Genomic DNA, 23,311 nt, shown 5'->3' with positions numbered 1-23,311 from the left:
CGGGGGCAACACTGAGGGTTGCGATCCGTTGCCGGACACGGAAAAAAAAAAAAAAAAAAAAATAGTATTTTGTATTTGCTACTGACAGTCTTCATGAAATAGGTTAAAAGGTGCTTAGTACCTATGGACTAGTTTTTTCATTTGCACAATTAAGAGTAGAACTAGGTTATATCTACAGTTCTATAATTTGAATTCTTTTCTCATACCTTGTTTTCCCTTTTGCATGATTATTCTGTTGGAAGATTAGTGAAGATAGACCCTGGTGTCCCATTACAGTTCCCACCCATCTGTTATTTGGAGATAAGTGAGAGCAATAACAGGACTTAATAAATAGTAGTCACAGGCTTTCCTTGACAACATGACAATAATATGATGTTTAGAAATGCCTGTCTAGATTTTGAATCCTAGCTTCCAGGCCAATACCTACATTTTATAGATGAGAAACCGTAGTGTAGCCTTTAGAGTTAAGCATGGAATCAGTTAGACAATTTTTTTGAACTAGAATTTAGGGCTTTTGGCTAGTATATTTGAAGGACATAGATAACATTTTGAAAATGATGTCTGAACTCTTTCATATATTATCATTACTATTTATTTTTTATTTATTTTTTATTTTTTTGTCTTTTTTGTGACCGGATGCACCGCGCTCAGCCAGTGAGCACACTGGCCATCCCTATGTAGGATCCGAACCTGCGGCAGGAGCGCCGCTGCGCTCCGAGCGCCGCACTCTCCCCAGTGCGCCACGAGGTCAGCCCTTATCATTGCTATTTTATCAAGTATGTAGGTATTTTTGAGATGAGATGTCTCAGCAAGCTACAGAATCTACCATGTAAAATAGCATCAGTGCTATACACCATTTATAAAACATTGGGAAGCTAAAATGAATTTAATATGTAGTGGATTGTTAAGTAAAATATCATTTTATTGTTTCACCTTACTTTTGCTTGCTCATAATTCTCCCAGATTATTAATCTAAATTTTACCTTTAATGTTAGAAAATCCTTTTATGTGTTGAAAAGATAGGATTTGTTTCATTAATAATAATATTAATTTTTTAAAGAACACCTCTTAACTCTTCCCTACCCACCCCTAAAGCCTATTTGTTATCTGATGATCATTTTAGGTGCCTCTTCATTGTCCTGTTCATCTTATAGACAATATGGATTGATCTCTAATACACTTTTCTGGAATATACTGACTGACTTCTTGCTTAGATACTTTTGTGTACACATATGTGCATGTGTGTGTGTGCACCTCAGCACATGCTTTAGCTCCAGATGGGCTTTATGCACATAATTTTTAAAATTTGAAAAAACAACAAACTGTGGTTTGTTCTTCCTGTCTGTCTGTCTGATTGGAATCATACTTACTGACAAGACAGAGCAATGCATTCTAGCCCATGCAGAGAAATATGACTACAGCCGCCAAAGTCAATCAATGCCGTTTTGTAACTTTTACATTAACTCCCTTTTTTTATGTACGGATGCCAACAAATCTTCCTAGGCTTGTTTTTATGTCTGGATAATTCAGAGAGGTTTTGAGAAGTTATATGGCTTTATAAGAAAGTAGTGTAATGTAAAATTCTAAAAAGCCATCTGGATGTATATTCCAAATGGTATCAAAATTAATGGATTTTATCTTAATGACGTAAAATGAAGGGAGAATGCTTATCTATTAAAAAGTCAGAGAAATGAGATCCAATTCTTTGTCAGGTGGTAGCTCAACTTTATGGCTTGATGAAACTTTATATGTGTGTGATGTCTGTTTTACTAACACTTTTTAAATATATTGTTGCTATTATTGCTGTTTCTCATCTAATAAGACATGCCCCCCACCAAAAGCAGTTACCCCTTCACACATCCAAGTATTCATTGGACAAAAAATAACTATCATAAATGCGTGAATTATCAGGGAGTGTGGATTCCTAACATTTTTGTTCATTTATTACGTACTGAACACACGCTGAGGACTATGCAGGCACCAAACACACATCTTCCGTGTGTTTCACCATTTCGTCTTCACGACAGCCCCAGAGGGTAGGTACTTTAATCATCACTATTTAACAGATAAGAAAACTGAGACTTAACAAGATTAAATAATTTGCCCAAATAAACAAAATCGATAAATGGTAGAGTAAGGATTACCAAGACTTACTTAACCCCAAAGTTCAGCTCTAAACCATTATGTTATTCCTAATACTACCCATGATAGGAAAATTTTAGTTACAGCACTTGTAGCTGGGAAGCCCAAGTCATGCTTTATAATATATTTGTCTTCCTATAGTTAAATATTTCTTGGTCATGAACACATCTTTTCTAAATAAGCATATTTTAAGAAGGAAACATGTATGATTTTGTCATTAGTTTCATCAGAAATTTACTAAATTCTCACCTTATCAACCCAGATCAGATACTATATAAACTAAAGAGTATGAAAATAATCTAAAGAGGTCTCTGCTGCACATTCCCCACAGTTTAGACAAGAAACCCTGCTAATCAGGAGCTGCCCTCTTATGGAGAAAGACTATAGCAACATATTTTTACAGAAGTATCATTGCAATCGTTGTGCCTTAAGATTTCCATGGGTTTCTACTTATGTTACATGCAAGGACTTTTTTTTTTAAGCTCTAGATAAGTAAAAGAAAATTATAAAAAATTACTCCTAATCTTGCTATTTACATATAATCAAATCTTATCCATAACACATTTTATGTCAATAAATATTCTTACCACATTATATTTAATATTTGGAGAATATTTCATTATATAGATGTGCCATAATTTATTTCAGTAATTATGTATGAACAGACACTTATGGTATCTACAATTTTTCCAAATTACTAACAATGCTATAGAAACACTTCTGTGCTTTCCCTGAATGCTGCATTCTTTTTCTTCCTTTTTCTTCTGTTGAGGTTGACATACTGTACTTAGGGATTACAAATAATATCAGTCTAATCTAGTCTGTCTCTAGGAATATTCCTAATGAAATTATAAAGTCTTTCACATTATAAAGGCTCTTAAAATACAGAACATAGTAAAATACTTAGAAGTGCATTCTCAGGATTTATCCAAGAGTTACTTGAGTAAGATATAAAATGACCACCCAAAATGCTTGGTCAAAATGTTATTCTGTGAGATTAGTAAGTAGAAGAAGCAATATTCCTTTAATATTCAAAATACTCAAAAGAAATATAATTTTAACAATCAGAAATCACCCGAGAGCTAGCTTCAGACAACACCTGAATCGGATATGAATATGAATTTCAACTTCTACTTCGCTTTTTTAGCTCTTACACTACACCCACTTGGTACTAATTATAATTTTCGCCATGTTTGAATTTATCTTAGGATCTGTGGTGTGTAATGCCATAGTCATAGAACACACGCGCACACACTTGCAAGAGGACTTACATCACTGGCACTGTGAATGCACAGGAGACATTCCTGAAAAGGCAAGTTCCGTCCTGCCAAAACTCTCTCTCATAATAGAAGAGAGGGAAAAGGAAGTGATTTTATAAAAGGTGCTAGTAGCTGCCATTTTTATCCTTCTAGAGATCTTAAAATTTAGGAAAAAACCTTTAAAAAATTCTAACCATTATCCTTTGATGTTTTGTGTCTACTATATGGTACTAACAGAAAGTTCCTGATGACCTGTGTGAGTGCGAAGGGAGGAGGTAAAAACTAGATCGACATTAAAACAGGGTGTGACTGCACGATGACATTTTATGCCTAAATCATTCAGTGACTTTCTTCTTTTCTTTTAAAGGATGTGTTCTATTGGGAACATTTGGTTTAACTTTAAAATTATGAGTCTGTTCCTTTGAGAATATTTCAGCATGAAATGGTCAAATAGAATCTGCTGTTGCTTTTAGCAAATGGTAAGGTACTATGAAGTGGAACTTTTTCCCTTTTCTGTCTGACTTACTACATCCTAACTGTATTCACTGATGAAACTATTCCTTCTACTTATAGCTTAAATAGAGATGTAACTCTGAGGAAGTATTAAATCAAAAATTGTAATGAATAAAATTTCAAAATTTGTATTGTAGTTTATATGTATATTAATAAAGGAAAGTTCAACTTAACATATAAAAGAAAATTAAAATTACAATTACCCATAATATGACCAATCCTAATAACCTCTGTGTGTATATTTTGGCACATATACTCCATCTGTCTACATATCCTTTTGCTTTTCCAGCTTTATTTTCCTTTAACAATGTGTCATTAACATTTTAATATAGTATTAAATAATCTTTTATAAAATCATTTACCAAAAATGGCCTGCACTCATATTTCTATGAAATATTAACAAATGCTCAAAAATAGTTTTGTTATTAAATTAGTATAAAAAACTTTACAAAGGTGTCAAAGAAATTCAACAAATAGTGCTGAAACAACTGGATATTCATATATAAATCAAAAAGAATTTACACCTTTACTTCACATAATGCACAGAAATGAACACAAAATGGATTATGAACCTAAGTGGAAAAGCTAAAACTAGAAAATTATTAGAAGAAAAAATAGAAGGAAATATTTTTTACTTTTTATTAGGCAAAGATTTCTTGGAATAGACACAAAAGTGTAGCACATGAAAGGAAAAAATTGGTCAATGGGATCCCATCAAAATTAAAACTGTTCTTTGAAAGACACTGTTCAGAAAATAACTTCAAATCACAGACTTGTAGAAAAAAATTGTAAAGCACATTTCTAATAAAAATACACACCAAAAATAACTAAATGGTGAGAAGGTAAACAACCCTCTAAAATAGACAATGCATTGTTCTGTGGACACTTCTATTCTGTTTTGGTCTTTGAACAGAGGAAAGAAGATAATGGCAAATAAGCACATGAAAATATGTGCAGCATCTTTAGTCATCAGGAAAATGCAAATACAAACCACAGTGATATACCTTCATACCAACTAAAGTGGCTGAAATTTAAAAAGCAGACAATAAAGAGTATGGACAAAGACTTGGTGCAATTGGAACTCATATACGTTGGTGATGGGAACGTAAAATGGCAAGCCACATTGAAAAACAGTTTGGCAATTTCTTGTTAAGTTAAATACGTACTTAATATACTACCCAGAAATCAAACCCTTAAATATTTATCCAGGAGAAATAAAAACCCACACAAAGACCTACATGCAAATGTTCCTAACAATTTTATTTGTAATAGCCAAATTCTAGAAACAACTCAAATGTCTGTCAGCTGTGAGTGAATAAACAAATTGTAGTATATCCATAAAATGAACTACTACTCAGCAATAAAAAGGAACAAACTACTGGTACATACAACAACATGGATGGATGTCAAAAATATGATGCTAAGTAAAAGAAGCCAGACTCAAAAGACTACATTCTGTAGGATTCTATTCATATGAAATTCTAGAAAATGGCAAAAATGATAAGGTCAGAAAACAGTGGTAACTTTTGATGGAGTCTGGGAAAGAGAGAGAGGGGATTGACTGCAAAGGGTCATAAGGGTACTTGTAAAGATTGTGATAATGTTCTATATCTTGATTGTAAAAATGCATTAAATTCTACACTAAAAAATGATAAACTGTATTACATTACATTTCATTCTATCAACCTGACCTAAAAAAAACAGAAAAGACAGAACTCTAGCTCCCTTTGGGAGATTCTCAAAGAATATTCATAACCTTAAAATTTAAAGTGCTAAGATCTGAGGAAAATAATTTTTATTTAACTTTAATGGCATGGGAAATTCATAATATTTTATCTTATGGACAAAATATGCTGTAAGCTATTTAAAATACATTCAGTATTTCACAATTATAAAATAAGCTACAGTGCTATTTATTTATTTATTTTTTTGTCTTTTTTCATGTCCGGCAACGGACCGCAACCCTCAGTGTCGCGCCCGTACCGGACCGGGACCGGCAATGGGATCGCAACCCTCGGTGTTGCTCCCACGCCTCGCTCAGCCAGTGAGTGGGAACCGGTCTGTATGTGGGATCCGAACCCTCAGCGGGAGCGCCGCCGCGCTTCCCAAGCAGCGCACTGTAGCAGTGCACCACCGGGCCAGCCCACAGTGCTATTTTGTTAAAATAAATTCCAATAAATTGTAAAACATTAAAGCATTGACAAGTGTCCACCTGAAAGTCTGTGCCAATTTTCATGTATATGAGAGAGACTATTTCCACAGCTTCATAGGACATTGTATGTTTAAATCTTTTTTACCTTTGTAGGTAACAAGTGGTTCTTTTCTGTTGTTTTTATTTGAATTTCTTTCACTACTAATAAATATGAATATTTTCCATATGTTTATTGGCCACTCGCAATGTTTCCATTTCGGAATTTCCATCCACATTCTTTGTTCTCCCTCTCCCCCATCTGGGTCTTTGTATTATTTATTAAGGGTTTTTGTTATTGTTGTTGTTGTTGTTTTAATAAAATCTCTTTGATTTAATTTTGTTTCAAATTCAGTTTTGATATTTTTGAAATACATTTATTTTTAATGTTTGGATAATAGACATTTTCCTTTATAGTGTGTGTGTCTTTGGAATCATTTTAAAGACATAATTTTCTTTTCACAAAAAACAGCCACTACTAATCTGGAAGCAAAATGAGACATTCTGGTCCACAGATAAGTGGTTTAGTTATTGGACCAATAGTGGCTGATTCAGTGGTCATGTATCTCTTTTGAACTCTCAGGAAGTTGCTGAACTCCTGGGATCAGCCTGGGTGAGAATTAATGTTAGTTTCCAATTCTGTGTTTACACAACTATTAGGTCTGTTTGGAAAGTGCTGCCTGATGCTCATCTCCATCTTTCTTTGTGTGTGAAACAGGGAGTAAGTCGAGAATTCGATAGGGTGGAGGGTTTATTGTCGGAGGAGGGTGTTTGCATGGAAGAACCTTGACCATGTTTGATGCTAGAGTCAACGGTCCTGCAGAAGTTTGAAAAAACAAAGAAGGAGGATGGCTGATGAGCTAGGATTTCTGAGAATGTGGTAGGGGCCCAGATCTAAGCTCATTTAGAGGGATTAGCCTTAATTAGATGACAGGCATTACCTACTGAGGCTATAGAGTAGGACGAGGACAGGGATGAATTCATTCACAAACAAGACAGAAGACTAAGGGGAATCCTATTCAATGGTCCCTATTGTTTTTATAGAACAAGGCAAAGTTATTTGCTATAAATTAGGGTCTTACACGGGTGGCAAATTATGCCTTTGAAAATTCATATTGAGAAATTTTAGATTTTATCTTTGCAAACACGAAATTCTGAGGGGACATATTTTACTTTTGTAGAATATTTGTCATAAACATTGTTTTAGGCCAATAGACCACATAAAATATGTATTTCAGACCATTTTAGCATTTTCTGCTACTATATTTATACTTCTCTGTTCTTTAACTCTAAGCTATAGTGTTCTGCTGTCCTCCTGTGACTTGAGTCTTTGCATGAAAAAGATATTTAAAAAACTGAGATAATACAAATAAAGTACCCAAAAGACTGCTTTCTGCTTTATATTTAGGAAATAAATTTTGAAGTCAAATGGTTCAGGGAAGTAAATACTATTTATTGAGTTATTCAAATACCTTTGTTTATTGCAGGAAGATTATTACATGCAGTTGCCAAAAGCATCTGTTTTTTTATATAGCCTAAAATGAAATGTTTTATAATTTACTGTGACCTGTGTTAAGAAATAGTAGAAATTTTATAAAGCAACTCCAGGTTTCTAGTTTTAGCTGCTCATTGCTTTTTTGTGTGACCTTCCCCATTGCAGGAATTGATTTTCTATTTGTGCTCCCTGTTGCAGTTTTGAGATTCTTTGAATAAGCTCATCAGATATAACTATTTACTAGAGCTTTATTTCTGAGAAGCACTATTGTGACACTCAACAATTCCAAATTAAATCTAAATGCAAACCATGGAATTTTCAGTTTCACAATTTCTTTGAAGGCTGTTAAATACTGCAGAGGAGGGAGTCTGTGCTGGAGTAATTCTAGAAATGATGATGACATTAAACATTGCTGAGCTACCTTATATTAATTTTCATTAGCCTTAAGCAGTTTAATAATCTGCCTGAACAAAACACCTTGTAATCACAAATTTTAAAATGTGAGCATAATATATGAAAGAAAGGAATCTAATGGAATAACAACACACACACACACACACACACACAAACATACACACACACAAAATCAGCTTTCAAAATATTTACCTACTAGATCTATAAGCTGTGGGGGCTAGTCTGCACAGCTATTTTGGCCTAGTTGGCAATGTGTAAGGGAATAGATTAGAGGAGGAACAGACTGAAATTTTTGTTTTGACAAAACTTACACTAGGCTTCTAAAAGAAACAAGTTAGTATTAATTACATTGTTGGGATGTTGATATCATCTTCCTATTCAGGATGTCTTTATTGATTCTGTGCTCTTTATGTGGTTTATGACTGAATAAATCAGTTGAATACTACTTAGGACTATTAGCCAAAATCTTTGGGTTTATTAGGCAATTAATTTTGATTTGCTTCCAATTTCCATTATCCCAACTAGTAGGCAAGTAGTGGTGAATTCAAACCCATTGCTACTATTAGCAGAGTAACTTATCCATTGAACAATTATTTGTTGAGTGAGTGACACTTTTCTAGGTGTTTGGGACACAGACTTGAACAAAACAAACAAAAATCCCTCCCTCATGGAACTTGCAATCTATTGGAAAATAAACAGAAAAAAGTACAGAAAATAAAAACAAATCACACATTAATATTAGGTGATAAATGTCCAGGAAAGGAGCAGGGAATTGGGATCAGGAGTCCCAAAGGGGAGGATGTGCTTGTGTTTATGTATTCAAATAGGGTGTTGGGACAAGCCTTAATGAGAAAGTAACATTTGAGCAAAGTCCAGGAAAGGAGCAGGGAATTGGGATCAGGAGTCCCAAAGGGGAGGATGTGCTTGCGTTTATGTATTCAAATAGGGTGTTGGGACAAGCCTTAATGAGAAAGTAACATTTGAGCAAAGACTTGAAGAGGATAAGAGAATGAGCCAAATAGGTATGTAGAAGAGGGTTTCGGGCAGCTAGAACAGCAAGTGCAGATCCCTGAGGCAAGGACATTTCAAGTGAGTACTAGGAATAGCAAGGGGGCCAGCATAGTTGGAAAGGAGGAAGTAGGGAGGACAGTGGTAGGGATGAAACCAGATGGTAATGGGATTGTAGCCATGCCTGTAACAGTGAGTGTGAAAGACTTCACCAGTGGAATCATGCATAAACACACTAGATGTCATTTGTAAATTAGAGTTTTGCTTGCCTTGATGGAAATGATGAACCTGCTTTTCAGAAGTAAAATTAGAATGCTAGAGATATAAGCATCTATTTTAAAAAAGAAGAAGAGAAAAGCAACACTATAAAAACATGAAATTACTTAGAAAACACATTGTGTCTTGATCTGGATTTTTGCCATTTTTATTTAATACAGCTGCTTTAACTTACTGCAGACTTATACTCATCCTGGTCAGCTTGAATTCTAACCCCTTGCTCCAGGCCTCAGAGTCAAATTCCGTTCTTGAAAGCAGAATTGACCTATATGTCTTAAGGGAAGTTAACCAGTTAGTGCACTGTGGAGACTCTAAAGTGGCAGTTAAAATTATAACTATTCTAATCATTATAAATTATAACTATTATTTATTGTTAAAAAACGGAGGGTAGTTCTGACAGGAATGTTTTGATTCTTGGTTGCAGTTACCAAGCAGCATCCAGAGGACCCACGGCAATATATCTACCCGAAAAAGAACTACTAGAATTACTTCAGCTCTGCCTCCTTTTGTAGAACAGAATGATATTTTTGATTGTTAGTGATACCTTTATCACTTTGAAGACAGTGGGTCTTCTATGACAGCCATGATTCACAGATGCTATGAAGGCCTCTGAAGTATTATTCAGGGCACTGTGGACAGACAACTCCCTCTCCCACCTTCTATGCTGCTAATCATCTCAGGCTTTTGCTTGGTTGAAAGGGTCTGGAGAGAACATGAAGAAGCCACCTCAAAGTTTAAAATAGAAACTTCATTAAATTTTCTGTTTCATAAAATTCTCTTTTCAAATACTAGTCAGTCAGTTGTGAGGCGCTAGGAAATTGGGGGTAAAATAGAAAAACACAGGCTGAAGAAAAAATTGATTTGTATTATGGTATCAGTGATACAAATTCTAGTTTCAGAAACCAGGAAAATAGGGAGGAGAAATGAAGTATTGTAGGTAATGTAGTATATTCCTTTAATTAAAAACAGTCTTTAAAAAAAATGTTTGCATTACTCCTGAAATCTTTTAATATTCTTTTGCATTAGGGTAAAATTCAGACTTAAACTAATAAGGAATTCTTAGTTTGAAGTGAAGAGTTATGTAAAGTCTATATTACTGAAATATCACTCTATTACATTAATGAAATTATACTCCTTTTTAAAAATATATTGTTTGGATCAAAGAGATTCCAAGAAAGAAAGAAATTATATATCTTTATGTTGAACTTGAACGTAACCTGAATTGTTATCTCAGGATGTGTCTTTTGATACTCGAGGTTAGGGAAAGATGGTCCGTTAAGCTTTTGTCTGTTGCCCTTTGGTTAAAATAACATATTTGTCAGACACCCAAACTGTGATGATCCATCTACACTGGCAAAATTGTATGCATGGTGTTAGGTATGGTGATGTTTTTAAGTAGGCGGACAATGGAGCTCAAAAGTGAAAGGATTTTCCAATGAGCCATTTTTAAATAACCGGCTCCACTGGTGTCTGAGTGCTTTCTTTCCTCTCAAGGCTCAGCCTTTGCTGGGGCCATCACAGCCCTGCTCATTTCTGCCTAGTGCCATAGCATTCCCCTGAGCATGGAGACCGCAGCATACTGTCTGTTAAAGTTGACAGTTAATGCTTTTTCATTCATCAGGGACTTTCAGCAAAATGTGGCCTAAATGTGGCTTTCTCAAGACTTACATGATAGATTTTATTTGGTTATGTCTATAGAACGTGGAAAACAAAATAGGGGGGAAAAAAGTCGGAGAAAGAACGGGCCTGCATTTACAGCAGTGGGCAGTAGTCCCTTAACAAAGGAGCTGGGCCCGGAGGATGAAGTGTTGTCAACAGCCTGCTGGGAAATAGGATTAAATGTAAAAATGTTCACGAAAAAGGTTATTATCGTATCAAAGTTATTTTCTTACCTTTAAAACTTTAATCATGAGAAATAGATTGAGAATAGAGAGCAAATTTATGACTCATACCTGAGATGAAACTCCTTGAATCTCAGTGGAGTTCAAGTATTTGAGGAAGGGACCAACTGCAGTCTGAATAAGCCCCGACTTGTATTGGCTTTTAGCCCTTGACCTGCTGTCACCATCCTGCCCTCCTGGTAGGGGGGATCCAGGGTGTTGGCAGGTGAGACAAGGAAGAAAATGCAGGGCTGTGGGCAGAGACTGGGCCAACATGGGAGCCTGGACGTAGAGGAGCAGATGGAGTGCTGCTTTTTCACTGACCCAGGGCATGGCTTGAAGCAGGGCCACAGGGGTGGGCTCAGCATAGCCCAGGCTGCCACTGAAGGTTCTGGAGGACTCGGTGCCAGAGAGCAAGATCAAGGGCCAAGTACAGGGATCCAGAACCAAGAGAAGGGATCAAATGAACAAGAGTATTCAAATCCTGGCCGTCTGCGCCCACAAAGGAAACAAGATTCAGGAAGCTGCTGTCTTGCTCTGGGTGGAACAATTTTTTTCTCCTTATGTGTTTGCTGACCCAGTAGGAAACAGCCTTAGGAGTTTGGAGCCTGTAACCGCGAACTCACCACCTCTGAATTTTGGCACAAGGGCAGAAAGGACTGAGGACTTTTTATTACAGAAGAATCACAGGTTGCAGCCTTTAATTGAACTTTATTTTTTATACAATCAAGTTCAACAGTAGTAAGACAGTGGGCATTCTAATAATGTAAAGTGTAGTACCAGAAAGTCAGCAAGTGCGAGGAATAAGTGTCATTGCTTCATTTAAACAGCAAGGAGAAAACAGTCCCCCAAATTGCTTTGGTTTGCATGATACTGAGGTACAGTAGGTCAGCAAACATATAAAAAACAAAACAAAACTATGTTCTTGGCTCATTACCAAAACCGAAAAGGACTTTGGGTAGAATTTCTGCTCTGCAGACATATGGCCTTTGTTTGGGGAGACATATTAAGGCTAATGTCAAAGGAAATATTAAAGGATAATTAAGGAAAATGTAAGTTTGTAAGTTCTTAGAGCTTTCATTATTGAACCTTGCTGTCTACTTTTAGCAGTTTATTCTAGTACTTCTACAGATTTCTTTTTTTTTTCAGAGAAAGCACTTATTTAAAACATAGATACAAACTTATACTCCATGCATAGTGTGTAGATATATATTACTCTTGTGACAATTATCTTGTTATTTGAGCCAAGTTACCTTTTTAAGTACAAATTGAAGAATCCACACAAAAGGCACCCTCAGAGAAATTAAAGAGAATCCAACAACTCTCCTTCCCAAAACTTAGAGAATCAGCTGTGGTAAAGGGAAATTACTTATAAGAGGCTAAAAAGTTAAATACGGATAGAGTTTGCAAACTTCCCATGGTTCTTCCGAGAGACAAATCCTGAGCACAGTTTTGTGCAGTGTGAGTTAAATGTTTCAGAGATTATAATATCTGTTTTTTAAGAAACTGTTTTGATTGAGAAATCTCAGCTCAGGAGGACTAGACATCAAATTATTCCTGTGTTTTCAGTAAAAGCTGCCTCCTTCAGGCTCAGCAAGACTCTCCTGCTGTGGCTCCATCTCTCTTAAAGCCATCTTGATCCAATTCTGTCACTTTTCAGTCACTTCACTTAGTAAGAATAAACTGGTGTTAGGAGTGAGTTTTCCATCCTCTTTAATATTTCAATCTTACATTTGACTCTAAATTCTTTCCTTCCACATATTGCTATCCACCCCTCTCAGGACAGGGCCCGGTGGCCAGACCTGCAGTGGAGGGCGTGGCTTTGGGGTGTGGGACATGGTCTGCTCTCACAGCCTCGCCTCCCTCCTCCCTGCTTGGCCTCCGGGCTGGGAGGTGTGAGAGAAGAAAGACCACCCTCATGTGGCATTCAGGTGTCTGACCTCCCTCAGTGAGTCATCAGTGCTACTCTGACTCACACTCACCAGCCCTCTGTTCCCTTTGTGGGGTGAGTGTCCAAACGCTGGCCTGTTCACAGGGCTTCTATGGCACGCTTTCAGAAGGCTCTATGGGAACCTGCACCTGTACAGCACTCCAGTGCAGGACATCCAGGAAAGCCTGTTTTATCCTCCTTCTAGCTGCCTTTCCTTTCCAAACGGTGGGAATACTGTCTGTCGGCACTCTTTCTACGTCCCCTTTCTCAGCTCCAGTGGCATCATGTACACTTTGGAAATAAGAGGAAATCACCAGTCCCCATGTGGGTGGACGGAATTATCAGCCTCACTCATCTTGTAGAAAGGGAATGTGAAAAGGAAAGGAGGGTGAAGAGAGAACCACCACTGTGTCAACTCAATACTGTCCCCAAAACATACCTCCCTTTTGCCCCCGCCTTCTTCATTATCTGACTCCAGAAACTGGGTTAGCTTCTTTGCCTGTGATGGTATGAAGAATAGGACCTGCTTTAAACTTGGCCCTGGAGATTTTAGGTTCCTTTTCTCAACGTTTCTCAACCTTTCTTTTTTCAAGGCATCATCTTTGCAATAACCGTGTTCTGTTTTGTGACGGGTGGGGAGAGAAGGAAGAACTTGACGTCATCCATCTGTGATATTCAAAGCTTGCTATGTGTTTTAAGGTACTATTCCAACTCATTTGAAACTGAGGCCCCAAAAAGTTGAGTAACTTGTCCAAGGTCATGCAGCTAGAAAGTGGCAGAGCTAGAATTTAAACCTGGGTCGTCTGGTGACAAAGGCAGTACTCCTAACCACTGCCTTTCAAGGCTGGTAAGATATGATGGCCTGGTCATTGTTTGTGTAAGCAGGATCCTGAGACCTGAGGCTGTGCACTGTAGAGGACAAAACTGTGAACACTCCTATGACAGTGAGAATTCCAAGTCATAATGCCGTGAAGCCTCATTACAACATGGTGTCAGCTACAAGACGGTAACAGTCACTGACCCCAGGGGTGATAAGATCCCAGAAAATTTAAATTTATTTTCTGTTTAAATAAAAAGCTTATAGAATCAAATTATAATTAGTTTATTCATTCTCTATGGTCTAATTAACCACAGAAATGTTTAATTTTACAAAGTATTGTGTAATGTAGTGGCCATTTAGCTGTTTTCAATCTAGTGCACCAGTGGTGATCAACAGTAGATTTATTAGATGACCATAGAAGTTTACAAAAATGATGCTTATGTATTAGTGGTAAATACAAGCAAGGTGAAAATGAATAATTTTTGTGTACTCTTCATGATATATTATGCTTTGCTAAAATGTCACAATCTATAGTATATATTCCAGATTTCTAAAGCTATTTATTGGTAAGATAGTGGTACACAAAGTTGTTTCAAGTGGCTGAAACTGTGTCAAATTCCTCTACAAAATAGCTACATTTTCTCAAATGAAATTTTGGTTCTATTTCCCTCAAGATGACAGTGTGATCCTCATAACATTAGAACCATGTGGAGATCCTCTAGCTTGCTGGGTGACCAGTTAAGAACCTGCTGCCTCAGTAGCCCATGTGTGTAGTAGCATGTTTTCCATAATAAAGAAAAAGAAAGTTTCCAGCATTCCCAATCTGGGTTACTTAAGTGATACTAGGTTATCTTTCAGAATTCCAGGGGTAAGGATGTAGAAGGAACAGAGTTACAGTGAAAAGTAGGGACTAGAGTACCCAAGGGAACCCTGGAAATTTTCACTTCTGCCTTTTTGTACCCACAAGCTCACTTCTTGGGTTAAATACCCATTGGTCTCCTGTTTTCACTCTTCTTCATCTATTGAAATTAGAAAACATTCATCATTTACATTTCTGTGGAGGATAAGCATGGTGGACTGTGAAGACTGTAGATTGTAAACTCTAAAGTCTGACTGACCGTGCTTACTTAATTCTACCATGCCCACCTTATGAGTTCTAACATTTGTCTTCTAATCACAAATGATAATTATTTTTAGAATGGGAGGTTATTTTAATTAATTTTAATATTTATTTAGCATTTTTACATTTACAAAAGGAGTTGAAGTTAAGTTAAACATAACAGAAAATAAGAAAATTAAGGATAAATAGGTAAATAGATTATCTGAACTATACAGAGTAAATATTAAAGTATATACCTGAGAAAAGCTGATTTGTACAACTCAATTCTAAAATTATTCTCAGTTTCATGGCAGCCCAAACAAAGAAAACACAATTTGTAACCTACATTTACCTCTTCTAACAATAACAAATGCATGCAAAGTAATCTTCACATATTTTTCTAAAGCTATACTTAAGAAGATATTTTCAATCATACAAATTCAGGTGTAGCCCTTGAAACTGATGGAGTTTATTTGGTGCTGAGACAACATGGTCTGAATTCACTGCTTTCTGCATCTCTAACCATATAACCAAAATACAAGTCAAATATAGGAGAATGGACACTATCATGCCAAGACGATTGCTCCAAATACTATCTAGCTGGAGGAGCGTCATCAGACGTGTTTGGATTCAGTAAATTTGGGCTCAGGCTCTTTGACATGTGGTGTCACAGAGATGACCATGTCTATTAGTTAAAGGGTCTGTGATTCTATAATTTACTGTCCAAACTGGTACACTCTGGAGAAGAATCATCAACAGAGACAGTCCCAGGTAAACTGGGAACATGGCAACCTTAGATAAAGGTAGTCATTTGTTTTAGACACCAGTGACAAGAGCAGTTTATTGTGGCCATTGAGGACCACACTTGCATTTTTACCCTTGCAGAGGCTTGTCTGCTTAGTATAGACACAGTTGCAAGGGTGCCTAGAAAATGAAATATTTTCAACAATCTCATGGATTCATGAGGTACTTATTTGATTCCCCTGAAGTTGGATGCTAAGTTGTTGGGGAAACATACTAGTCCTCCTAAAAATAAAAAAGTCTGATGATGTTCTTGTAAAATTTATAAAGAGAAAAGGCTTCATAGCATGACTTTCTGACCTTGACCATTATTCCCAGGAGTCACCTTCCTTTTTGGAATTTCTCACTCATACCATTTAAACCCTCAGAGAGGCATTGCAACAACAGACTTTCCTGCATGAGTCTTATCTTTAGATCTGACCTCCATCTTTATCATTTAAACAAAATTTTACAAAAGCCTCAGAAATTACAGATGGATAATACATGAGAAGTGATAAGTGTCCTGATTACCTGGTTTACAGAATAGAGTTTACCCATCTCCACTTTGGAAGTCCCTCCGGGACTGAGCTGCCTGCCAGGTTCTCCACGTTTGTCCTCTTGAATGAGCCCCTTTTGTTCCTCCCATGCCTTGCAGGAGCACTTTCAGATGTGTTTGTACTACTAGAAATCCAGGCAGAGAAGAGGGAAGCCCAGAGAGAAACTGGTGTTTCCTCTCCTTCCTGCTTTGGTCTCTTCTTCCAGGTTCTCGTTCCTCCCCAAAGACCTCTTTCTTGGACTATTGACAACAGAACTGTGCATCCGTTTGGAGAAGTCCTCCTTCACCTTATTTCTTGCCAAAGGCATCCCTAATTCTATAAGAATACCCTATAAAAAGCTTAACATAAACATAGAGTTCCAGGAAGATCATTCTGCTTCACATAGTCTATGGAAACAGTGACCTTGGTCTGAAAATATTTATTAAACTAATAGCAGTTGACCTCTTTATCTATATAAATATTGAAAATATTTGTATTATCAAAATTAGCTGTGGGAAAAAAACAGCCTCCTGACTGTTTAAAGGATTTAAATAAAGCTATTAATTTAATCAATCATTTTAGTATATTAATAGTGATAGTAAAAGGAAACTTCATTCAGAACTACACACCTATTAACCATACTTTATTCTTAGAAAAAAGTATTACTATTCTTTTATTATTATTATTATTATTCTAATTTTTAATTCATGGTTTCATTGGGAGCAGTGTATATGGTAAATAAATTATATATAACTGTGATGTGGTTCCATTAGATTTTTTTTAGTGAAAACTGTATATTTTATAATTTTATATAACTGTGACATGCTTCTACCAGGTATAAATACCTTCTAAATCATATTGGTTTACACTTAACTCCTATATATTATAAGCTAATTTGTTGATTGATTAAGCTATAAGAAAGAATGATTAAACATACAATAATGAGACTATCCAAATCGAGGCCTTATTAATTTATGCTGAAATCATCATGCTAAAGTACTTATTGGTGGTGATCCTGTTGAAAACTGGCAGCCCATGAACTGAATTCAGCTTTTAATCATTAATCAATCAATCAATGAAACAATCAATAAAAAGTTCCTTTTAAATTACTTGATGTTTATGAATTAGAAAAGTTTACATTAAAGTATGGATTTGCAGCTTTTTTTGTAATAACTGGAATATTTGGCAGAATTGGACCTGCCAAATTTTGCATGGGCTAGATAGAAATGAGTAGATCTTCAGTAAGGCTGTTTTTCACAGTATCTTCCTGGCCTTGAGAAGCACTTGAGTTTGCAGCTCCTGATCTAGACCCTTACTATTCCTTCAGATTATCTTCCACGTGTATCACGGTAAACGTGCCCTATCCCCACTTCTGTGAACTTTCCACAGTTCCTCATTGACTATAACCTGGTCTACAAGGCCTTCCCACTCTGGCCTCTGCCTGGTTTTTCCTACCTTATTTTCTATTATCCACCACGAGGCACCATTGTTCTTGTCAAGTGGGTACGTCACTTAATCTCAGTTTGTGCATTCACTGTCTAATGCTTTTTTCTTCTCCCTCTTAATTCCTTCCCATCTATATACATGTATAGATAGCAAAGCCCTTGTTTTAGGTCCAGATAAAAGGTCGAATCTCATTTATATCTTCCCTGAACAGCAAAGATGGTAGGGATTCTTTCCTCCTCTGCCTCTGGACTCATAAAACTGATCTGTCTGACTTTCAAATGACTGAGTATATATGCCTTTATGTTGAAATTATGTGTGACCAAGGCTTATCTCAACTACTGGGTAGGGCCTAAATCTTGTCCAGTTTGAATCCCACGTATACTTGGCACAAGTCTTTATACTTATCTGCCACTCAATAATTATTTATTGAGTAAGAAAAATTTCTTTTTTGTTCCAATATACTTTATGTGACTAAAGTCTTCTGAGACACAGATGTTGATATTTATATTTGCTTTTTAATTAGGTAGAGGATAGATGTGTGTATTTAAAATATTGATTTTTATGAAGTATGTGATTATTTGAAACTCTGGAGTCTTTTGTGTAATCAAATATTTGACCTTCCTGTTTAATCATCTTTTTTTATCTGTAATTACGATGATATACCTTGGTTCTTAATAGCTCTCACCTATTAAAATAATTCAGAAGGAATATTGGAATACCTGTGATATATCTTTATTGAAATTATAATAGTATCACACACAAATTGTTAAAAAACTGATACTTCAAAACTATAATGTGGTGTTAAATTTTAGTTTAACAGAGTTAAATGTGAAGCTTGACTGGGAATATTGTTGCTCATAAAAGTCTTTAAAGATTTTACAACAAAATGTTTAAAGTACTTCTTTAGGTTACAAAGTTTATTAGGCTAGTCATTGCTCACTGCTACTAACTCAGAAGCGTGTGCTTACATTTAGAATATGTTGCATATAAAGTATGGGTTGACAGCCTCTTTTGTGTCTGCTGGTAGGCCGCTCTGGTTTGTCTCATATGGTAAGGTCTCACTTGGTTGCTGTGCATTACCGCATTTCTGACTTCTGGTCCTTTTCTGACTGCTTCTCTTTCTTCCAAAGCCCATATCTGGGTTTAGATAAGGTGGTGGTGGAGGGAGAGGCATGGTGGCTGCCCTTTGCTCCTGGGCCTTCTTCTAGTTTCCCTTTCAGCCTGGTTGAGCCTCTCAGAGAGCACAGTTGACTGCAAAATGAAAAGTGCTGCCGAAGCTGGTCAATTTACACGTTCATGAAGTTCAAGTAGAAGTATTTTTTCTTTTAATATTTTAAATCTGTTACCAGTAATTCTAGAAAAGATTTACCATACACTAACATTTTTATTTTCCCCCTAGCGGGAATCTTTAATTGTTTTTAAAGACAGAAACAATTGTATTCCCATAAATATATTCATCGCAATATGCATAAATGTAATTACTCAGCACAGCTATGTCAGCAAGAGCTATAGGGATAGCTTGAGCTTGACCTTTACTTGAAGAAGAGAAGAAACAATTTTATGTTGGCACTTTAAATCTCTCCGTGGACTCTTGCAAGGGAGGAGCAGCCTACAACGTGGTATCTAATAGGGTACTTTGAAACTGTCCAGAGAATTTTCAACAGACTCAGTTTTTTTCTGTTCATTTCTTAATATATTTTATTTTATTAAAAGAAGACAAGGAGTAATGAAGCAACTGAGTACAACTATTCCGTTCTTGTGACACAGCTATCAACTAGTCTTCTAAATAGTGGTCACACGCATTTGGTCTAGACAATTTTTTTCATTTATTTGTGTTTACATGCAACAAACTACTCAGATCCTAACAGCCTTTTCCTTTTCTCCCTCCTTCTTCCTTTCCAAACCTTTGTTAAGTACTGACTACATGGCAAATAGTTTGCTAGTTATCAGAAGGACTAGAAACAGCAGAATGTTCAATATTTGTCCTGAAAGATCTCAAAATCTACAAAAATGCATTTTAGTTAAGAAGACCCTGAGATAAAAATTCTAGCACAAATAGTTTATTTGAGAGTAATGAAGCCACCAGTAGGGGAATGCTAAAGCGAGAAGACAGGTATATTGGTTTCCTAGGGCTGCCTTAACAACGTACCAAAAACTGGATGGCTTAAGCAACAGAAGTTTATTGTGGCACAGTGCTGGAGGCCAAAGACAGAAATTAAGATGCTGGTGGGGACAGGCTTCTTTTGAAGGTGCTAGGGAAAGGACTGTACCGTGCCACTTTCCATGCTTCTGGTGGCCTCGGGGGCTGCTTAGCTGGTAGATGCATCAGTTTGGTTCTGTGTCTCATGTTATCTTCCCTTTGTACATGTCTGTCTCTGTGGCCAGATTCCCCCTTTTTATAAGTCATAATGAATTAGGGCTCACTCTAATGATCTAATTTTAACTTGATTACTCCATAAAGATTATGGAGTAATCGCTCCATAGTCCCTCCCTCTCTCCTCACATCATCTCCCTCTTTACCTCTTTTAAGTGTTGTGTCCTAATCTCTTCTTAGGAGTCAAATTGGATTAGAGGCCAACCTAATGACTTCATTTTAATTTACTTACCTCTGTAAAAACCCTGTCTCCAAATATGGTCACATTTTGAGGTACTGGAGTTAGGACTTCAGCATACAGATTTTTAAGGGGCAAAATTTATCCCATAACACTCTGCTTTCTGGCTCCGCAAAATTCATGTCCTTCTTCCATGCAAAATACATTCACTCTATCCCAGCAACTCCAAAAGTCTTCACCCATTTCAGCACCAACTCTAACCCCAAAATCTCATCTAAATTTCCTCTCAATTGGGTATGGATGAGACTCAAGGGATAATTCATCCTGAGGAAAAACTCCCACCATCTTTGACTCCAGCTTGGCCATCCTGGGTTTCTTTCCATTCTTGGCCCTTGCACAGGCTGGTTCCTCTCCTCAGGACACTCTCTTCCTCATTTTCTTCTCTTAGTTTTTTACTATTCATTCATCAAGCAGATGTCTACATGGGGTTTTCTCCCATGTGACCACCTTACATTTCTTTCTGTCTCTTTTTCTTGCTTGCTTCATTAGGGACCCTGTAGTGCCCCTTGATGGCACATATCACACTCTTTTAAGTATCCTGTTAAATGTTCCTACTACTCTCTAGGTGGAAAACTGAGAGAGCAAGGGCTCCCCAGGTGTTTGTCTTGTCACCACTGTAGCCAGGAAATGGTTCTGGGAATGTAAGAAGAGGTTGGTAAGTTCGCTGAAAGAAGAAAGTAAGGTGGAGAGATGGAAAGAGAGAGGGGCATGCAGGGAGGGAGAGAGGAAGGAAGGGAGAGAGAGAAAAGGAGAGAGAAAGAGTAAGAGTGAGGAAGGAAGCAAAGAAGCAAGGAAGGAAGGAAGTTGGTTTGTTTATATGAAGGAAAAGAGACGAGCCCACTTGATAGGAAGCTGTGAATGCAAGGCTATGACAGCGTGGTCCTGTCAGGGCTAGGTATGTCATCTTGATCAAGTGATTTAACCTCTCTGGGCTTTATCTGGCAAATAAAGGAGCTAGACTTTGTTTTTCATCCCTGTCATGATGAAGTTTAAAAAAACCCTTTTCTTTCAGCATCCGAGAGTGGTTTAAGATGTGATCAGGGCAGCCTGGGCTCTGACGGACCACCTACAAGTGTCTTGTATAAATACAGGTGTGAGGTTCTGTTTGAAAGAAAGTTCAAAAGATGAATTTGACCTTTTCTTTCAGCATCCGAGAGTGGTTTAAGATGTGATCAGGGCAGCCTGGGCTCTGACGGACCACCTACGAGTGTCTTGTATAAATACAGGTGTGAGGTTCTGTTTGAAAGAAAGTTCAAAAGATGAATTTGGTTTGGGAACGTGGTTTGGACATTCAATGCCTGCGTTATGTTCCTCTTTGTGCTGGTGTATGCCTTTTGTAGACATATATTTTCTGTAACATAGGCATGGTATATGTCATCTAATACTACAGTCACCTCTTTAAAAAAATATCATTACTCATTTTCAGTTAATAGGAGAAAGCAATGGTATGAAGGTATTTATTTGAAGTCCTGTTTAAAATATCTGTTTATATTGTTAATCTGAATTATGGTGATATGTTCAGTTATCAATTATCTGTGCTTAGAGAACATGCCCTGGTGAAAGGTCCGGGGAAGTCGTCTGTGGATTAACATGGATGAGAGAGAGCCATATGAAGCTGAGCAGGTCTTACACCAAAGCCAAACCTGAGAGTGATTTTGTGTGGCCTAATGAGTACCAAACTCTTGCTGAAGCTTGTTTCTCATCTTTACTCAGGATTACCAGTAAATTGGAGAAGGGATTATTTCATGAAATGTTAATCATAATATCCCATTGAGATCTATTGAAGAGGTATATGATAGATTAACTAATGATGCCCAATTTTACTAATAGAAATTGAAAAACATTTGTCAAAAAAAAATTTGTATTAAAATTTTTAAAGTGTCTACTGTTTGTATTATTATTTTTTAGAAATTTTAATCTTTTTGTTTATTAATTGTTTCTTCCTCTCCTCCTAAAGAAAAGGAGACAAGAGACACATGGAATTCTAAGTACATGTAAAAATAATAAAAAATAATCAGAATAACAGGAAACATTATTGATCCCTTACCTAATGTGAAGTACTGTACCAAAGATTTTACCTGTATTATCTCAATTAATGCTCATAGTAACCTGGTGAGAAAGATTCCATTATTATCTCTGTTTTATAGATAAGAGTTTTCATAAGGAACAGAGAGGTTCTGTTACCTGCCCTCAACCACATAGCACATGGTGGAGCTGAGATTCAAATTCAGGCTATCTGAGCCTACAAACTATGTTTTTAATCAGACATGCTACATTTATAATGGCTGGTAAATAATCATTTGCTGAACAGGAATCAGAAATGATGTTGAGAGAGAAATATGGGAGGCTGAGGAAAGGGAATGTTGGATACTGATAATCTAATTGAATTTATATTGTGTGGAAATACCCCAAGATTACAAACATGTACAAGCGACTTTTCCATTCCATTCAACTCATTCTCTAGGGTGGTTATACACATGAGAAGTCTCCAAAAAGTTCATGGAAAGATTTGTATTATCTTCTAATTTTATTTTTCCACGAACTTTTTGAAGTACCCTCATATATGCAGGTGAAGAGTATGGAGAAACTCAGATTACACTAAGAATTTAGACAACCTCCTTTCTTGAGATATTTAGGTGCAGTTGAGAGATACACAAGAGTCATAAATGATTCATTATTATCTAACATATTTATAGGTTTCAATGTTCTCTTTAAATCTGTAGATAGCCAAGATGAAAATATTTGGCTTCTTTAATTTTCTTCACTGCTTTCCAGGTAGATCCTTGGCACATTGGAGCTATGTTGCGATCCCGTTGCCGGTCCCCGGTCCGGTACGGGGGCAACACTGAGGGTTGTGATCCGTTGCCGGACACGGAAAAAGACAAAAGACAAAAAAAAAAAAAAAAAAAAAAA

At 36.6% G+C, this 23,311-nt stretch overlaps 1 protein-coding gene across 1 annotated transcript in view; it reads left to right on the top strand.

Annotated features, from left to right (window-relative positions):
* The window catches only part of RIMS1 (regulating synaptic membrane exocytosis 1), a 481,216-nt gene that overhangs the window by 144,105 nt on the left and 313,800 nt on the right, over window positions 1-23,311 (top strand). Inside the window, exon 3 of the mRNA XM_008568517.1 lies at window positions 16,460-16,528. Within this exon, the coding sequence (XP_008566739.1) occupies window positions 16,460-16,528 (69 nt within the window). The remainder of the gene's footprint in view (window positions 1-16,459; window positions 16,529-23,311) is intronic.

Source organism: Galeopterus variegatus, unplaced genomic scaffold (genome assembly GCF_000696425.1).
Source record: "Galeopterus variegatus unplaced genomic scaffold, G_variegatus-3.0.2 Scaffold419, whole genome shotgun sequence".
NCBI lineage: Eukaryota > Metazoa > Chordata > Mammalia > Dermoptera > Cynocephalidae > Galeopterus > Galeopterus variegatus.
The sequence above is the reverse complement of the archived record's forward strand: the minus strand, read 5'-3'. Positions and strand labels throughout refer to the sequence as shown.